Source organism: Rhinolophus sinicus, chromosome 5, assembly GCF_057876585.1.
Source record: "Rhinolophus sinicus isolate RSI-liver-muscle chromosome 5, RSI-T2T, whole genome shotgun sequence".
In the NCBI taxonomy this organism is placed as follows: Eukaryota; Metazoa; Chordata; class Mammalia; order Chiroptera; family Rhinolophidae; genus Rhinolophus; species Rhinolophus sinicus.
Window position 1 is genome coordinate 18284189 of NC_142505.1, and position 19137 is coordinate 18303325.

At 47.1% G+C, this 19137-nt stretch overlaps 1 protein-coding gene across 3 annotated transcripts in view; it reads left to right on the top strand.

Moving 5' to 3' along the window:
- OSBPL10 (oxysterol binding protein like 10) overlaps positions 1–16724 on the top strand; it is a 324252-nt gene extending 307528 nt beyond the window's left edge. For all 3 annotated transcript variants that reach the window (XM_088798290.1, XM_019727744.3, XM_019727745.3), the window contains 4 exons: positions 7907–8093; positions 9884–10066; positions 12594–12747; positions 15370–16724. In XM_088798290.1, coding sequence (XP_088654416.1) covers positions 7907–8093; positions 9884–10066; positions 12594–12747; positions 15370–15414 — 569 coding nt within the window. In that variant the 3' untranslated portion in view covers positions 15415–16724. The remainder of the gene's footprint in view (positions 1–7906; positions 8094–9883; positions 10067–12593; positions 12748–15369) is intronic.
- Positions 16725–19137: the final 2413 nt, after the last annotated feature.

Below are 19137 nucleotides of genomic sequence, written 5' to 3' on the forward strand. Positions count from 1 at the left end.
ATGATTTTGTGTGTGTTCTTTGTTTGTATTTTGTTTTGAAATTGTCTGGGGGGGGGGGGGCGGGGCGTGGACAGGAGGGATGAATTTTGTTACTTGAAGACCAGGTCCTGGTAATTTCCCAGTGGCGCCAAAGTGATGGACGAGATGGGATGCAGCTGTTTGCTTAACTCGCCGCCCACCTGGATCTTTACATGTTGTGCGCGTGTGTGTGAGCTGCCTTACATACGCTTTATTTTCAGATTTGCATGAATATTAGAGTGGCTCCAAATCCGTGAGACGCACTTTTATTTATTCTCACTGGTTTCTCTGGCTCAGAGACCATGAGGATAATAGTACTATTCAAATGTGCTCCTAAAATTCCCAAGGCAAATCTCTGGACTCTGTGCTACAGAGTCTGAAGGAAGAACACAGTATAATCAAACCACTCCTAGATTACATGTATCTGTTTTAGCAAATAGCTGTGAATGCAGTTGATTGTTTGAAGAAATCTATAATATTCTTGTTAAATTCAAGCATCTGTATTAATGGTTCTTTAACTTTTTTTTGAGTCACAAATCCTTTTGAGATGCTAAGGCAATAGATTCATTTCTCAGGAAAAAAAAAAAATCCAACCCACAATTTGGCTTTCAGTTTCATGGAGTACATGGATACTTGGAAGCCCTTCCCAAAGCCCATGAAATAAGAACACCATTCACTTAGCACATTTTTGTTGAGCATCTACTAGATGCCAGACACTGTCTTAAGAGCTACAGATACTTGTATGAACAAAACAGACCAAAAAAGTCTCTGTCTTCATGAAGCTTCTATTCTATTCTACTAGGGAAATAAAAGTATGTTTGTTGTGTTGGAAAGTAAGTGCTATGGAGAAAAATAAAGCAGAGAAGGGACATGGAAGTGGTGGGGAGGGGGGGGGCAGTGGAGCTTTAGCATGGGATGGGATAGCAGCGGGGAAGGCATCACTAAGGTGACATTTGAGCAAAGACCTGAAGTAGGTGATAAAGGACAAGCCTTCTTGGTGACCAGGGGAAGAATGTGTGCAACAGAAGAACGAGGCGTAGGTCCCGATATGTGGGTGGGAGATGGGAAGCCCATATGCCTGGAGCAGGGTGAATGAGGCAGGGATTGGAGAAGACAAGGTCAGAGAGGAGACTGTGGCCAGGTCACGTCGGGCCGTGGGGCCATTGCTAGAGGTGTTGGCTTTTCTACTGAGTGAGCTGTGAAGACATTGAGAGTTTTGAGCAAAAGAGTATCATGATCTGACTTATCATTTAGGAAGATTGTTCCAGCTGTTGTTGAAAATAGACCATAAGAGGGGTAAAGATGGAAGCAAGGAGACCAGTCAGGAGATTCTGAAAATAATCCAGGCAAGAGATGATGTTGGCTTGGACTCGGGTGGAAGTGGTGGAAGAGGTAAAACGTGGTAAGTCTGGACGTATTCTGAAGTATAGTGAGCCGAGGGGTTGTGCCTGTGGATGGGGCGTGCGTATGAGAGAAAGGAGACGCCAAGGCTTCTGAGCTGAGCTACTTGAAGGACAGAATAGCCATTAATTGAGGTGGGAAGACAAAGGGCTGGGGGAAGGAGAGCTAGTTTAGAGGGAGAGGATAGGAGCTCAGTTAGGTTGTGTTATGGGGTAGGCATTCAAGCAGAGTGCTTGAGTTGACAGTTGTATATACAGGCTGGGGTTGTGGGGGGAGGTCCCAGCTGAGGTAAAAATTTGTAATTTAAGACCTTGAGCACTGGTCCCCACCGCCCTCCAGCATTAAGAGGTCCAAAAGATGAAGAGCACCAGTCAAGGAAACTGGGCTGGGGGCTCGAGAAGTAGATGGGATGGAAGAATGAATTTCCTGTAAGCCAACGGGATGCCTGAAACCACAGATAGCACCAAATGCTACATGTACTGTTGTTTCCCATACGCATATACCTATGATAAGTTTACTCTCGTGCTTTGGGTTAATCTGATAACCCAGAGAACTACGAAGTGACTGGCGAGCGGAGAGGGTACATAGTGTGGATACACTGGACCCAGGGGTGATTCATGTCCCAAGTGGGACTGAGTGAGTCAGCATGAGACCAGGAGAGACAGAAATTCCTGCCCTTGGGGAGCTGATGTTCTAATGGATGAGTCAGACAGAAGGCAAGATACGTGCAGGAAATCTGCAATGACAGGTGATGGCTGGGTCTAACGAGACAAAGCAGAAAAGGATGACCGTGGGTATGCTGCAATTTCTAATAGGGCGACCTCGAGGAGAATGGAGCCTTTACGTAAAGGATTGAAGCAGGGGAGAGAGTAAGCCATGGAGATGACTTAAGGAAGGGTGTTCTGAGCAGAAAGAACAGCAAGTCGAATACCTGAGGTGTCAGTGTGTGGCTGGGTCCTCTGGGAACATCCTGAGGCCCGTGAGGCTGGAGCAGAGTGAGTGGGGGGCCGGGTAGAGGAGACAAGGTCAGAGAGCAGGGCCAGGTCATGGGGACTGGTTTGGGGTCCTGGAGGGACTTGGCTTTTTCTCTGAGTGAGATGGGAGTCAGTGGAGGGTGGATATGATTTTGGCAGCATCCCCATGGCAGCTGGTGTGAAGACTAGACTGAAGGTGGGAATGGGGAGGGCTCTGTGGCAAAGCTAGAAGTAGACAGACAAGTTGTTTCTTTTCTCTTCCTCCCTCCTACACACACACATACACACACACACACACACACACACACACACTCACACTTTAAATCTGAGATAATAAGTGCGCTGTGCATATAACACCGTCTGATAAAACCAAATGCATTTTCTGGTCCACAGAAAGTATTCAGGTCCTTTCTGGGGATTTCCCTGCACTCAGCAGAAACACCTGTTGCCACAGGTCAAGGCGTGGGAAAACCACAGACACTTAAATTAGGACATATGAGTAGGCTGGACACCTCCCAGTCTCTGGGCCCCCAAAGCAGGGATTCTTTTTTTTTTTTTTTTTAATATTTTATTGGAACAGGACTTTACTGGGGAACAGTGTGTACTTCCAGGCCTTTTTTCCAAGTCAAGTTGTCCTTTCAATCTTAGTTGTGGAGGGCGCAGCTCAGCTCCAGGTCCAGTTGCCGTTGTTAGTTGCAGGGGGCACAGCCCACCATTCCTTGCGGGAGTTGAACCAGCAATCTTGTGGTTGAGAGGACGCCGTTCCAACCAACTGAGCCGTCCGGGAGCTCAGCGGCAGCTCAGCTCAAGGTGCCGTGTTCCATCTTAGTTGCAGGGGGTGGACCCCACCATCCCTTGCGGGACTCGAGGAATTGAATTGGCAACTTTGTGGTTGAGAGCCCACTGGCCCATGTGGGAATCGAACCGGCAGCCTTCGGAGTTAGGAGCATGGAGCTCTAACCGCCTGAGCCACCGGGCTGGCCCCAAAGCAGGGATTCTTGATATAGAAGAATATCTGGAAATTTTCCCCAATGGTAACGATTTGCAAATCTGTTTCTAATGATTTAGGGACTTCTTCAGAGAAACGCAAGTCTTTCTGTAGCCTCTGTGATGCTTCCTTTTCTCACCAAATAGCAGGTGCCCCACCCGCCCACAGCCATCCATCCACCAGACGGCTGGGCTCTGGTGAGGAGGTGGGTGGGGAAGAACATAGCCTGTGTGCCTGTTTCAATGCTATTTCTTCCCTCCCAGCCCATTTGCTTGCCTCTCCCATCTTCCTCGATTATCCGTACCCTCATCCATCCTGTCAGCCCTCCCGGGTCTCCAGCCCTTCCATTTAAGCCATACTTCCCCCAGGGCTCCTTCCTTGGCCCAGCAGAATCGATGGCCTCTGTCCATCTCCTCGGAAACTTCACTTGAGAGTGGTGGGGTCCTTGGATCCCTGCTTTCCCCACTCTGTCCCCTGCTGTGAGCCAACAGTTTCCGTTTCTCTTGTTGGCAGTTAAGTGTCTGTGTCTCCATACGGTCGGTCGTCCTCTGATGTCCCAGCGTCTTAGCTCCCCTGTTCCTGACAGGCTGCTCGTAGGGGCCGAGGCCTGTAATGCCCTCTGCACAGCGCCAGGCACGCTGGGAGATGCAGACAAAGCTCTTACTGCAGGGGTTAGAAACCATATAACGCCTTCTCCTGAGGCCCTCTGCTATGGCCATTCCTGAAGCTGAATTAGAATTTGCTGTTCACACTTTTTCTACCTGCCTGAAAATTCAACTTAGAACTTCTCAGGAGAGAGTTGAAATCAGGAAGAAAATTCTGGAAAGAGACTCTGTTAGGCTCGCTCCCTGGACATAGCCCTTCCTGGCCACCCACCCAGGGTGTTCCTGGTGTGGACAGACCTGGGAGGGGTCAGGGGACTGCTGGGCTCATTCTTGGAGACCTTAAGTTTGCCATCTGAGTCCTTCAGTAGCCACGCCCTCCTTGCTTTCATATTAATTACGTGTTCACTCTGTGACACACATGCTCTTATTTTGCCACACAAAATACTTCCAAGAATCCCCAAACTTCAAAGCAAAAGGTTCTGGTTCCTGTACTCAGAGCTCCTTCGGACAGCAGGCGTTGGAAGGGGGGATGTTTTTCTTTTCTCATGTATTCCCTGCATGGATCCAGCCACCCTTCCATGAATTGGTTGATTGTGTTTGAAGTAACCTCTTTTTCAACCCCTCATTTTAAACTTTAGATCTTAGATGGGTCCCCTTGAAATTTTGTACATAAATACATGGGCTTATCTTTTAAATTATGCCTTAGGCTGTGGCATATTTGGCTATCATAAAATGCCATTATGAGGTTCTTCATTAGGCCTTGAAATCACTTAGATTGCAGCTCAGAGCCTACCCCATCCCTCACGGGTCCTGAGCTCTGACACTGAAAGCCCCTAATTGAGACGTGTTCAGTCACCCGGCAGCTATGTCCATGGGGAAGCAGAGGCCCTCTCCTCATTACCCCCACCCTGCTGGTGAGCCAAGGCCTATGCAGCTGCTCTCGCAACCCGTCTCCCCCCACACACACCAGAGCTGGTGCTCAGCAAATGGCACAGCCTCTTAATTGAGTCTGTGGGGAAAGGCAATTAGTTCTAGTAAGAGAAGTGACACGTTTGCTCGGTGCTGATGAATGTGGATGCCGCTGATGCCTGCAGACCAATTCCCCAGAGCTACTCTCTGTGATTCTGTGCTTTCCAGAGTAAACGTGCTCTCAGAATATTTTGGTTCCTCGCATTGAGATCGGGTACAAAATTATTTTAAATTTATCAGTTTGAAAATCTTAATGCTTGGCCTTATGTTTATTGATAAATCAGGTTGTGGGGATTTAAAACGCATGTCTTTCATCTTGAGGATGGAAGGATTGATTTGTTTTTGTTTTGGGGGGGCATTTTTCAGCTCCTCTCAGCTCTTAGGCTGATGCAAAAGTAGCTTTCATTTGTGATCTTGTCCGTAAGTCTAGTTTTAATATATTTGGTCTTTTGTTCCTATTAGCGGCAGGTATTTTTTTTTTTTTGCAACCCTGAAAAAAGGAGTTAGTGTTGAGAAGCCATAATTACAGGTGATTTAATGAGTGAGCACCCATTTATGGGTTTTCAGAAAAGAGCCAAAGGAATGTGATGTGGCCAGTGCCTTCAAACCAGCTTCGCTGTGCGGCTCACTGCCTTCTGGGAACTGGACAGCAATTTCACCTCGGCTTAGAAGAGATTTCTCTAAAGATGACTGGCATCTAAGGATGCCTCCCATCTATCTCTTCATCCCACCACCAGACTTTGTGATTTCCTCTTTATTCCCAAATGGAAATACTGTCGTTAAGAATCCACCCATCAAGACAGCTGGTGTCAAGAGAGAGGAGTGGTTAGGATATGAAACGTTCGGGCTCCTGGTGGTGTGTCATCAGGCTGTGTGCTCGGAGCTGAGTTTCAGAGTTGCTTTCCCATCCTCCCCACAACCCTGTGAAGCACGGGCACCATTATCCCTGGGTCACAGATGAGGAAACCGAGGCACAGAGAAGTTAAGCTCACCAGGCTGGTGAGCGACTTGGAATGATCCTCTAAGAACTCATCCAGGTCTTTAAAAAACGATGTGGCATGTTCTCTGTGTAAATGTGTTGGAAAGAAAACATCGGTTGTATGGTCCTACCTTGCTAAGGTTGTATTAGTGAAGGAGACCAGGAAGACTGAGCGTGAGCAGCTCATGGCTGTGTGTGGTCCTGGTCTGAAGGGAGAGGCTGCTGGCAAGATATGCAAATGGGCGAGAGATGCAAATGGGCGAGAGTCCGCAGGGACTCCCAGTTAAGGACAGGAAGGGCTGACCACAAGACAGGGACAGCACAGACATCAGCGAGGAGGGGGTGCTGTCAGAGACACATTGGCCACCTGGGAGGATTTCCCTACCAACTAGTCCATGGGCACAGAGGGCAGGGGGACCGTCTTCTCTGAGGCCTAGAAGGTGGGGTGACTAACATCCTCCTCTAAGGGGCCGGGACCTCTCCCCGCTGCCACGAGACTGAGATTGTGGCTGGCATTCGAGGGACCAGGTGGCGTGTGAGTAGAACTGGGGCAGGAAGGGGAATCCGAGGTGACCTCTTTCTTTTCAACTTTCACTTCTGACTGGTTCTTCTTGACAGTTGGTCTCATGTCTGTGTTTGGCATGAGCTACACTTTTCCGTCTGCTTTGGGCTGTCTTTTCAAGCAACCTAATTCAGGGAAGTCAGACACAAAGCAGGTTTGGAAACAGGAAATAGATCAGGTGTGGCCATTCTCCTCCTCATCAGATGGGTCCTGATCAGAAACTATAAGGACGGAGACACCGATGTCTGATTCAGTGGCCTTGATAATCGCCGGGCCCAGAATGAGCTGGAGTGGAGCTGTGAGGGCCTGTGTACAGGGAGCTCAGCCCCAGTGCTGGGAAGGGATGCGAGAATGTGCTGGATACAGAACAACTCAGGGCCTCTGCCAGCCTGCACGGTGGGCCTCCGTGGGAAGTGCAATGCTGCCTGTTAACACAGAGGCAGCCCTGTGGGTGGCCGGCTAGACGAGCCAAAGCAAGGGCTGGATTTCAGCCCTCGCTGGGCACCTGCGTGCACTTCACAAACTATTTAGCAGCTCTGGGAGTGTGTGTGTTTTTTTGCGGGGGGGGGGGGGGGCGTTCATATCAGCCTTTGGGAATTTAATGAAAACCGTGACCCTTTTCCCTAGAAAAATAGACAAACCCACCCACATACTTTTGCATTGTTTAAAGAGGATTAGACCTATTCATGCGTAATGCTTGGGTCCTAGGATGGAGAACCCCTGATCTAGAGATGGGTGGGTTATGCGTGTCGAGCTCCAGTGCATGGCCGATACCCTCCTGGGTTGCTGACAGCAGCTGCACAGTCTGATTTCTCGAATTGAAGTTGTCTCTGCTGCTCTGAGGATACAGTCAAAATGCCTTAACATTCTGTTTTGCAGTTGGAAACACAAGGTCTGGCCCCTCCTGACTTGGCCATACCTGTACACACCACCCCCCGTTCTGCTCGTGGGCCCTTTTCTCAGCCCCTTCGTGTCACCAGGCTGCTTCCCACCACCTGGCCTTTGCATGTACCTTTCCTTCTGCCTGGAATCATTTTCCTTTTCCCCTTCACCTACTTAACTCTCATCCAGCTCAAGTGTCCCTTCTTCAGGGAAACCTTCCTTCCAGGTCAACTCCTGTTGGAGGCATCCATGCCTTCTTCACAGTTATAAGTTTGTGTTTGCTTTGTGATTAATTAATGTCCACCTTTCCGTTGTGCTCCTTGAGGGCAGACAGTGGGTCTGTCTTGTTCACCACTGTATTCTCAGCGCCTCACACACTGCCTGGCACACAGTAGGGCACACAGTGAATAAATACATAGCGAATGACCTTTGCACAGGTGGGAGACCCAGAGCCCCCGGCGGGAGGCCTTGTGGCCCCAGCTGCCTTTTCGTGTGTCTGTGCCTAACTTCCCTCCTCTCTCCCTGGAGGTGTGCTGACGCTCCTGGAACACGAGGAGGAGTACGTGTTCACCCTGCCTAGTGCCTACGCTCGCTCTATTCTCACCATCCCCTGGGTGGAGCTTGGAGGAAAAGTCAGCATCAGCTGTGCCAAGACTGGGTACTCGGCCACCGTGATATTCCACACGAAGCCTTTCTACGGAGGGAAAGTTCACAGGTAGGAACTGGCCTGGGGGCTCCAACTTTTGTCTCCTCACAATGCCCTGAGTTTCTTTTCTCCTTCAGAAATTGGTTTCCGGCCATAGGATTAGTTAAAAATCAAGATAAAGTTGTTAATATCTTTCTGTCAAAAGAACTGCTGCTTTGTTTCCCCCTCACACGGCAGTTTTTTGAACCCTCCCCCATGTAAATTTACGGTGAAATCCTTTGGTGATGTATTGGCAAAACACACCGGAGAATAAAAGGCACTTTGTTACAATAAACTTTCCCTTCCGAGGCCGCAGCCTGTTTCTCTGCCCTGAAGCAATTTGATCTTCACTCAGACACTGCCTGCGAGCCTCCCATTTCATGCTGTCTTGGCTCCACTAAATGTCCTGAATCCCATATCGTCTGTGAGGTCAGGACCGTTTATTTCCTTTAGAAACTGGGGAAGCTCAATCCCACGAAATCCTGCGGCTTGCGGAAGCGCAATGTTGGTTTCCCTGCTCGTTATTAAAAAGCCCTTCTTCAGAGTTGATCCTCATATAAACAAGCTCCCACATCTGCCCTTTCTCTTGGAAAGGGTCCTGTGTGACATTCACGTGAGGATGTCGGAGGGTGGTGTGGGAAAGCAGATGCCTTCCATGGCCATTTCGGAGCCAGACACACCAGTTCACAAGCTGATCGAGTGCACTTCTCCGCAGCTCCACACCCCTTTATACCAAGTTGGTAGCTTGCAGTCAGCTGAGATGGGGCCACACAGAAATTGGCAAATGCTATGAATCTGGTTGTTATAACTTGAGCAGCACACCACTGACACCCTTCCACGGTGCGCAGCCCAGAGCTTTCTGCCTCGCCACCGAGGAACTCGGGCTGTGTTCAGGCTCAGGGAGGCAGCTTCTAAGCCTGTGTTTGAAAACTAAATCCAACCTGCACTGGGCCATTAGGAAGTGAGGAGCTTGGTTCCTAGTAGGCCTGGCTGCTTGGAGCAGGCTTCCCTGATTCTGCTCTGTTCCTCTGACTGCAACAAACCTCAAGGTAGAGATGGAGCTGGGCTCTGCGTTCACCCAGAGCTGGAGACCTGGAGCTCCCTCAGGCCAGCCAGGCAGGTGAAGCGAGAGACCACAAATCTCCACAACCGTCTTCTAAAAGCCAGGTTGAAGGTGGTCCCTCCGAGCCGCTGCTGTGTTGGAAGGTATTGGTGCGAGGCCGAGAGGCTAGTTTCTGCTCGGCCTTCGTACAGAACGTGCACTGAACATTTCTGTCCTCGTCTGGTGGGCTTGTGAGCAGCCGTGTTTGACCCACAGTCTGATTTGACCTTGTTTAGGGATTGAAAAGTTCTCTGTACACTCACACTTTTTTGGTGGTTAAAATGTAGCACTATTAGATGCTGTTTGGGGACGGGTGGTGGCAGGGGGGTGGGAGAGGAAAAGGGTATATTTTGTTTTATTTTTACTGAATTTACTGCTGGATTTCCACGCCAGTGATAACAACTGACATAGCCTTTCCATATTATCAAACCTTAAAATGAATATCGCTGTATTACCATTAACTTGTCCATAGACTTTATTAAACTCTTGCCAATTTTCCACCAATGCCTTCTTCTTCTGCTCAAGGATATTAGGTCACATCATCATTTTAAGAGCTAGTCTTTGAGCAAAACAGCCAAAAACTATTCCTCCTCCCCTACTTCCCACCAAAAAAAAAAAATCTCTAAATGTGAGTCTACCTTTTGTGAATCCACCTTTTGAAGTCAGTCTCTGTTTCGATCATCTCTCAAAGCATGTTCATTTGACTTATTTCATCCAGGGTCACGGCAGAAGTGAAGCACAACCCCACCAACACCATTGTCTGTAAAGCCCACGGGGAGTGGAACGGCACCTTGGAGTTCACCTACAGCAGCGGGGAAACCAAAGTCATCGACACGACCACCTTGCCCGTGTACCGTAAGAAGATCAGGCCTCTGGACAAGCAGGGCCCCATGGAGTCCAGGTGGGGAACAGGCTGTTTCTCTCCAGCTTAGTTGTCTTGAGGCTCAACCCAGGGGACAAACAAGGAAGCTGTAGAAAGCTCAGCTAATGGAAATGGGCCAGAAATCACGTTCTTCTGACTTGTGGAGATATTTGCGTTTTCCATGTGCACCACTTAGGAGTAGAACCTTTGCATAGCTTTCAGTGTCACTGTTCTGCACGTAGGGGTAGAGTATGGAGCCCAGCCTATTGGGCGGTAGTAGCAGGACAAGGGACCGATGGCTGCAGGAAAGAAAGCCATCCCCTTGCCCACAGCACCTCTGATGAAGCCTTCCCTGAGCCAGGGACTCTGGCTCTTATCATGGCGTGGCTGTTGTTTCGGGTTTGACCGTTGAAAACAAAACTGATTACCTTGTGTTCACGCAAGGATCGAGTAGGTTAGCTGCTCCTCATTAAGATTCTTTGCTGCCTCAGTTAGCCCAGGGGAACTCAGAATTCAGCCTGGAGCAGGGATGGCGTCTGGTACCAGGGTAAGATAGAGGGGCGCTACCTGTTTTTGTCGTATACATGTGGATGTTACTGAAACATGGGGTTAAACTAGGGGGCAATCAAGCCCAGCCCACCTTGTTTTCCAGAGGAAACAGCCGTGGGAGGTGGAGTGGCAGGTCCAGGGGCTCCCTTGCTGCTTAGAGAACCTGATCTCACTCACCTTGCTGGGTCTTCCAGGCCTTACCTACAGAGGCAGAGGAGGGACCATCTGCGTGGCTAGCTGGGCCACAGGTTGGCCCAGTTACCGTATCTCAGCCCTCACAGTGGTGCCAGGCCTCAGGGTAAGGCTCCCAGGCCTCACCCAGTTAGCTTCCTTGCAGGGGAACCGCTGCCCCATTACGACCCCGGTGAGTCAAGGCAGAACCAGTATCCAGTGATGCCGGCCACAGCTTGGCTCAGCCACTCACCAGCCCTTTGCCATGCCCCCCGCCCCTCAGGGAGGGCTCCCCTTGGCTTCCTTTTTGTTTTTCTTACTAACCTGCTCCTACCCTCCCCACCTGAAAGCTCCCTTACCTTTCTGCTTTCTCTTGGCTTAAAGTTCAGAGCCTTCCCCAGATGAGCCCCCAACCCTCCCCTCTCTCAGATAGTGCACTTGGTGGGGTCTGGCCAGTGCTTCACCTGGGGCCCATTCTTGTCCCACACCCCTTTTCCAGTCCTTGGGGGTTCTCTGCCCTCTAAACTTGGGGCTTATCATGGGAGGGCCTGCCCCCCGCACTCTGGATGTCTGTGCTCAGCCCCTCCCTCAGCACCAGGTGTGTGTTAAGGGTGTGGGTGATGAAAAAGACTGACATGAGCCAGCACTCAGCCCCTCACTTTCCTCCGCTCCCCTCAATGTACCGTTTTGGCCAGTCTTTTTCCCTCTTGTCAATTATCAGGGCACAGTAGAAAGAGCAAGGGCTGAGGCCCGTCAGAGCTGGCTCTATGTCCTAGTTTCAGAAGTTTCTTGCTGTAAAATAGGAGGCAGAGCATCAGCCTCTCTGGGTCTCTGTACCGTGGGACTCAGGGCAGGTCTGGTAGACAGGCTGGGCTTGCAGGAGCTCGACCCTCGTTAATTCCTCTGATCCCCTTCAGAAGGGGCAACTCGCTTGGCTGGCAGCCAGTCTGATCCTGCCAGCGCTGAAGCTTCCTGCTCTGCGAGGGCCTCCCGTGGTCAGGGTCAAGGGCTGTGGGAGTGCTCCCTGGCCCAGGGTCTAATGAACCGGCTCAGATGGTTCCTCGTCTGTGAAATCCCTCGTGTCCTGATGCATTTAAGTGAGGACGTGCATGGGCGGCGGTGTCCTGCTCTACCTCAGTGCTTTTCCTCACCCTCTAGAAGTGTATGAATCAGGGATGGTCCTGGCACATTTCTGAGGAAAGCTGCCCATTAGACAGGAGCACTGTAGATGGTCTTCTATAATGAACGGATGTGGCAGAGACGTCATTTTCCATGTAGACGCGGGGGAGATGACAGAGCCTGCAGCGCGAACACACACACACTTGCTCACCCTGGTCTGTAACTCCTAACACCAGGCTCCCTGTGGGAAAGCAGCCATTGTTTGTATCTATCAGTTTGGTGACCTTGGGCAATTCACTTCATCTTCTATAGACCTTATTTTTCTCTTTAAAATGGGATAATATAGCATCTGTATCATTGGGTTCTTGTGATGATTAAATGAGTTTATATGTAAAATGCTTAGAAATATGGTAAATGCCACATAAGCGTCTGCTATTATTGCTGTTTAAAGCGTAATAGTACTACTTCTGGTCACTACTACTGTTATTACTAGATTCAATCCCTAGACACCAAGAGGCGTGCTGCTCAGGACAGAGGAGAGTGGATACAGCATGGACCTAGAGCCTGGTAGCCCTGGGTTCAAGTCCTGGCTCTAGGGGTCTCTGAGGCACTGGGAATGCGCTACCCCTACAGATGGCCTGCCCAGATGCCCCATTCTTGCCAAGGATGGTTATCCTCAAACCTGCTGTCCCTGCCTGACGCTTTCCTCTCCTCCATGCATCCCCAGGAACCTCTGGCGGGAGGTGACCCGATATCTGACACTCGGGGACATAGACGCTGCCACGGAGCAGAAGCGGCGCCTGGAGGAGAAGCAGAGGGTGGAAGAACGGAAACGAGAAAGCCTCCGCACCCCATGGCAGCCCAAGTATTTTATCCAGGAGGTAACTCCACCATCGGTCATTGGGCGCTAGTCCTGGGTGAGGGGCAGATGGATTTGTCTGGCTAATACAGCGGTTTGGATGAAAGAGGACAGGGCACGGGAGGTCCTGGGAAGGTTTTGGGCAGCTTGGCTCTGGCTCCAGCTTTGGGCCAGGCTGTTGTGTGGGCAGAACTGAGCACCTGGCACTGCCCCTCTGGCAGCCTCCACCAGAGAAGCCCATCAGCCTGCCAGGGAGGGCAAGGAATGGGACTGCAGATTTGGATGCTGTCCTACTTAAAAAACAAAACAAAAAACCACCATTCATATCCCCTGCTACTTTATCATTCGCAACCAGTCAGTCATGAAGCCCCTCACAGCCCATCTCCACATGGGGTGGGGTAGATAGAACCTTTGTAATTGAGCGCTGCCTTTCAGAGCTTTGCCTCCTGTGGGCCACAGGGGATGGTTATGCTAGGCCAGTGAGTCCTATGCCTAAAATGCTGCTACTGTCACCCAGGAAAGTGACACTGGAAGGCAGAAATTATATCCACATGACTGCCCACCCACGGGGCAAGTGAGCAAGGCACTGTGTGCCCAGTTGAGGCCCTTATGCTTTTGATGTAGCTTGTGGAGCAATTAGGGAACATTCTGAGAACAGAATTGGAAATACTGCAAGTGCAGGAGCCACAGTTGTTAAGGCAGGACCCTCAGGAGCCTGGCAGCATCAATGAGAGCAACAGGCGGGCAAGGACTGGGGCAGATGTGAGAGTCCACAAGCAAAGGGTGAGATGCCGCTTACTTCCAGGTGATCACAAACTGTCCAGTTCATCATGAGAAGCCAGAAATCTGGATTTTAATGAGAAATCTGATATTCACCTGGTGTGATGTAATCTTAAAACAGTTAAACTCAGAGCCAATTGAAATTATGTCTGAGTGGTTTTTGGCTCTGGTGCTGCTACTGTCTGATTTACACTACAAGGAAGGGTTACTCTGTGTAGCTAGGAAACTGTGGGGTGAGGTAGTGACCTCTCGTCAGGAGCAGGAAACAGCCGCTGTCCCCCAGAGGCAGGAACTAGGGCTGTGGACTGAATGGAGACTCCAGGGTTGGATTCTGGTTCAAACAGGCAGCCTGCTTGGGGAGACTCTGCCTTTAGGAGGCGGAGTGGGAACCCTGTCTGGCAGTCTTGCCCAGGTGAGGTGAATCTGTATTACTCAGGGTTCTCCACAGAAACAGAACCAATAGGAGACATAAATACATATAGATTTATTATGAGGAACTAGCTTCCGAGATTGCAGAGGCTGAAAAGGATCTGCCGTTTGTAAGCTGGAGACCCCAGGAAGCCAATGGTAAAATCCAGTCCAAGTCTGAAGGCCTGAGGACCAGGGGAACGCAGCTCAGAGAGGGCTCATCTCAGAGAAGATGAGATGTCCCAATTGAAGGAGTGAGGCAGAAACAAAGGGCAAATTCCTCCTTCCTCTATCTACCTTTTTTTTTCTTTTTAGGCCCTGGGGAGGGGACTCTTCTTTGCTGAGTGCACCAATTCAAATAAGAATCTCATCCATAACACCACCATAGAAACATCCAGAGTCATGTTTAGTCTGGGCACCCCGTGGCCAGCCAAGCTGACACATAAAACGAACCATCACAGAATCCCTCTAGGATTCTTCTGTGACGTGCATCTAGTCTCTCTGAGACTAGTTTGCCTGGCTCCTGTGGAAAGTTGCACATTGAAACACAAAATGACTAATTCTTCCTGCTGGGATTAATAAAAGCCACTAGGTTCAGAACAGAAGGCTTGAGAATATGTAAAGGATACAAATCACCCGAAAACCAGAATTGTGACCATTCAGTGTATTTCCTTCTAATCTAGAACCGGCTTGTGTACACCGTTTTGGTTCTTGCTTTTTCCTCAGTGACACCGTGTTTCCCCGAAAATTAGATCTAGCCGGACTATCAGCTTTAATACGTCTTTTGGAGCAAAAATTAATATAAGGCCTGGTCTTATTTTAATATAATAATACCGGGTCTTATATTAATTTTTGCTCCAAAAGATGCATTAGAGCTGAGTCTGGCTAGGTGTGATTTTAGGGAACACGTACGTGATTGGTGTCACGTCCTGTGTGCTGACTGGCGTGTGCACCACTGCTGGACAGCCCGGCCTGGGCAGTTGCCCCCAGGCTGGTGGGCTGTAAACCACTGGTTGGAGCAAGTTCCTCTTGTGCAGGCCTTTGCCTTTTCTCTCCTGTCTGTTCATCCAACATCCCCTTTTTTCCTGTCCTGCCATTTCAAGAGGCTTTTTCCTTTTTCCCAACTCATCTTCCTTGACGTAAACCAACAAATCCCCTCTTCTGTTATTTTGGTCATTTTTGTGGGGTGTCCTCCTGAAATGCCAGGATGTGAAGATCATAGGGGCACCAAAAGGCAACTGGGCTGAGGTGGAAAGGTGAAACTAGCGGCCTCGCAGGGCTGAGACATCGACCAGGAACAAGGCAGACACACCACGCACAAAGGTGGTGTCCTGAACGGAGCTCCCAGCACTGCTTTGGCGCTCAGCTTCCAGCGGCAGGGGCTGGGACTCTCCTACCTTCTCCCCTTTTGCCTGCCGAGAGGTCTCCATGTCATGTCTCTTTCCTTCTCTTACAGGGTGACGGCTGGGTCTACTTCAATCCCCTTTGGAAGGCACAATGATGGGGTAGAGGTACAGAGCCTTCAGAAAGAGCCCTGCTTTTGTAGGAATTAAAATGGTACAGTATCAAAGTTCTGCTGGTATTCATGGAAACCTCTTGATATCATTCAAGAAATGGTACCCAAGAGACACATTATATACTGTGAAAAATGCACCCCCAAACTCTACTATAGGATTGAACTTATTCAAGAGCCATTTGGGGCATATGTGTGTACACAGGTCTGTGTGTGAGCTCTCGGCATACTACGTGCTCACACACATGCATTATGTTTATGTCTGCTGGGTATTATTACACATGTAAATACTGCACTTACCAAGATTTAAGTGGGTAATTATGAGCTCCTTTTTATCCTATGAGGTTTGGTGTTTTCTATTTTTCACTTTGCCAAAAATGTTTTGCACTCACACAGGTATTCTCATGTAGTCAACTCCTGTCAAAACAAAGGTGAATTGGCATGGCCTAGTTGACATCCGTCTGGTAGAAAGTGGCTCATTTCTGGTAGAAATGTAAGTGGCTGTCATTTCAAAATTATTGTTGTGATCCCCACCTCCCTCCACACTTCAGCATTTTGTTTGTCCACACTCAAGAAAGATAACCTGCTATTTCCTGCTGGATGGGAAGTGGGCAGGAAGCTATTAAATGTTTATGCCAGAGCCTTCCAGGATGGAGCACTGCTGGGAGAGCCTAGGGCCAGGCCCACCTTGGAATTTTCCTCCCATCTACTTGCCCCAAAACCTTTCTGACAATTTCTCATGCTCAAAGTACTAGTCACACACTTTTCAGAAGCTGCTTCTTTTACAGTAGAAAACAAGTCATAGAGACTTCACTACTTTTATGATGAAAAAAAAAGGGCTTTAAACATTAAATACATGCATACATATACAAACATGCACAATCACAGCCTCAATCTTGTATTTAGTTTGGGGAAAGAGGAAAGAATTTCCTGTGGATTTTTTTTTCTTTTTAGCGCACCTCTATTATTTGATCCAAACTCCACAAGAAAACCACTGTGATTAAAACATCCATAAAGCCTACACAGGTGGTCCATGGTTTCAGTTGAATTTCAGTCCTCAGCCTTTACAAATGAGGTCAAGACATGACTAGAATATAAAACAAGGAAAAAATGATGTATTTGATTTTTGCTCAATGCTTAATTTATTTTTTACTGTGCCACTCTGAGACTATTTATAAAATCCAGTAGCATGAATGCTTCTCTGTAGTAATACTAATTTTGTGCCTTTTGTCTGCTTTCCTAAGACCAATTGTTCACACTTTGTAGATATTAGACAAATATATTTCGATTAAATACTATACCTGTGTCTGTGTTTTATTAGGGATTCAAAAGTTGGAATTGGTGGCTCTGAATGAGCTTAATTTTTTTTGGTTAGATAGTATTAATTTGATGTGAACAGGAATCCATTTACATCAAAACAGTGTTTCAAACACACTGAAATATCTACCAGATAAAACTTATTTATGGATATTTTCTTACAAGTTCATAAGAACATTTAACCAGGCAAAATCATAATGTAGGTCTGTTTAGGTCCATCGTCTTACAGTATCTGAGAGAATAAAGTGTTTGGAACTACTGAGAGGGAAAACAGAATAGATGCTATTTTGAAAAAAAAAATCCTCAATGAGAAGACTGAAAAGTAATCACTGGTGTTATTAGATTTTCCAGTCTTACTTCAAAGTATAAACCATCTGGTAAGTAAACATTGAGGTTCATTCTGTGTGTGTGTGTAGGGGGGTGGGGTGTGTTCATTGCTTTTTACAAAACTGTTAAATATCAAATACAGATTTACATGAAACATTACAGTTCCAAGAATAATTATAAGCACCATGCATTCACTATTTAAGAAACCTGTTTGTCAGTACCTTAAAAGCCACATTTGTACACCTATAAAATTGTATTGCTTCGATTCCAGACGTGACACCACCAGTGTCCTGACTCCCAGAGTAATCATCCTTTTGGGTTTTGGTCTTTTCCCTGTCTGCATACATACCATCTGTGTATTTCTAAAGAGCATGCTTGGTTTTGCCGATTTTTGGACTTTGTACTAATGGAATTATATCCTAGTTTGCTGATTTGAGCTATTTTGTTTTTTAGGCCAATCCAAGTTGTTAGGAGTTGCTCTACTTATTTTTTGCTGAACTCTATCTGTCCAAACTCTGTACCCATTAGACAGTAACTCCTCATTCCACCCCGCTCTTTGTAATGGTTAGTAACCACCATTCTATTTTGTTTTTATGATTTGACTACTGTACCTCATACAACAAAGTACCTCAGGTAAGTGGAATGATACTTGTCTTCTCATATCTGGCTTATTTTACTTAGCATGTGTTCAAGTTTCATCAGAATTTCCTTTTTAAGGCTGAATAATATTCCATTATATATATATATATATATATATATATATATATATATATATATATATATATATATATATCACTTTTGTTTGTATAATTACCCATAGATAAGTATTTGGGTTGTTTCCATCTTTTGGCTATTGTGACTAATGCTGCCATGAACAAGGGAGTACAGGTATCTCCGAGTCCTGCTTTCAATACTTTTGGAGATACATACCCAGAAGTGGAAGTACTGCATCATATGAAAACTCCATGTTTAATTTTTTGAGGACCTGCTGTAGTTTCCACAGTGACTACACCTTTTTGCATTCCCACTAGCAATGCACAAATATTTGAATTTTTCATCTTCCCCAATACTTTTCTGCCTTTTGTTTTTTTGGTTTGGTTTTATATTAACCAAAATGCTCACGTGTGCAAAATGCTACCTTATTGTGGCTTTGATTTGCATTTCCCTAATGATTAGCGCTGAGCATCTTCTCAAGTGTTTATTGGCCATTTGTATATCTTCTTTGGAGGGATGTCTGTTCCAAGCTTTTTACTCATTTTCTGATTGGGTTGTTTTATGTCTTGAGTTGTAGGAGTTCTTTATATATTCTGGATATCAATCCTTCATATCTTTTGCAAATATTTTTCCCATTCTGTGAGTTACCTTTTCACTGCTGACAGTATCCTCTGATGTACAAAAATATTTAATTTAGATGAAGTCCAGTTTCTCTATTTTTCTTTCGTAGTTTGTGCTTTTGTTGTGATATCCAAGAAATCATTGCCAAATCTAATTTCATGGAGCTTTTGCCCTGTTTTCTTCCAAGAGTTTTATAGTTTTAGCTCTTACATTTGTGATCCATTTAAAATTTATTTTTGTATACTGTATTTGGTAAGAGTCCAACTTCATTATTTTGCATATCTTGTTTGGATTTCCCAGGACCATTTGTTGAAAGAAATTTTCCCCCCATAGAATGGTCTTGGGACCCTTATCAAAAATTATTTGACTGTGCAAAAGTTTATTCCTGGGCTATTTCTATTCCATTGGTCTATGTCTGTCTGTATGCTAGTACCACACTCTTTTGATTACTTAGCTTTGTAGTAAATTTTGAAATCAGGAAGTGAAACTTTCAACTTTTTTCTTTTTCAAGATTGTTTTGGCTACTAGGGGTCCCTTGAGATTCCATATGGATGTTAGGATAGAATTTTCTATTTTTGCTAAAAACATCTTTGGAATTTTGATAAACATTGTACTGACTCTGTAGTGTAATTACCATGTATACTGTCATCTTAACAGTATTGTTTTCTAATCCATGAACACAGGATTTTTTTTCCATTTATTTATGTCATCTTCCATTTCTTTCGGGAATAT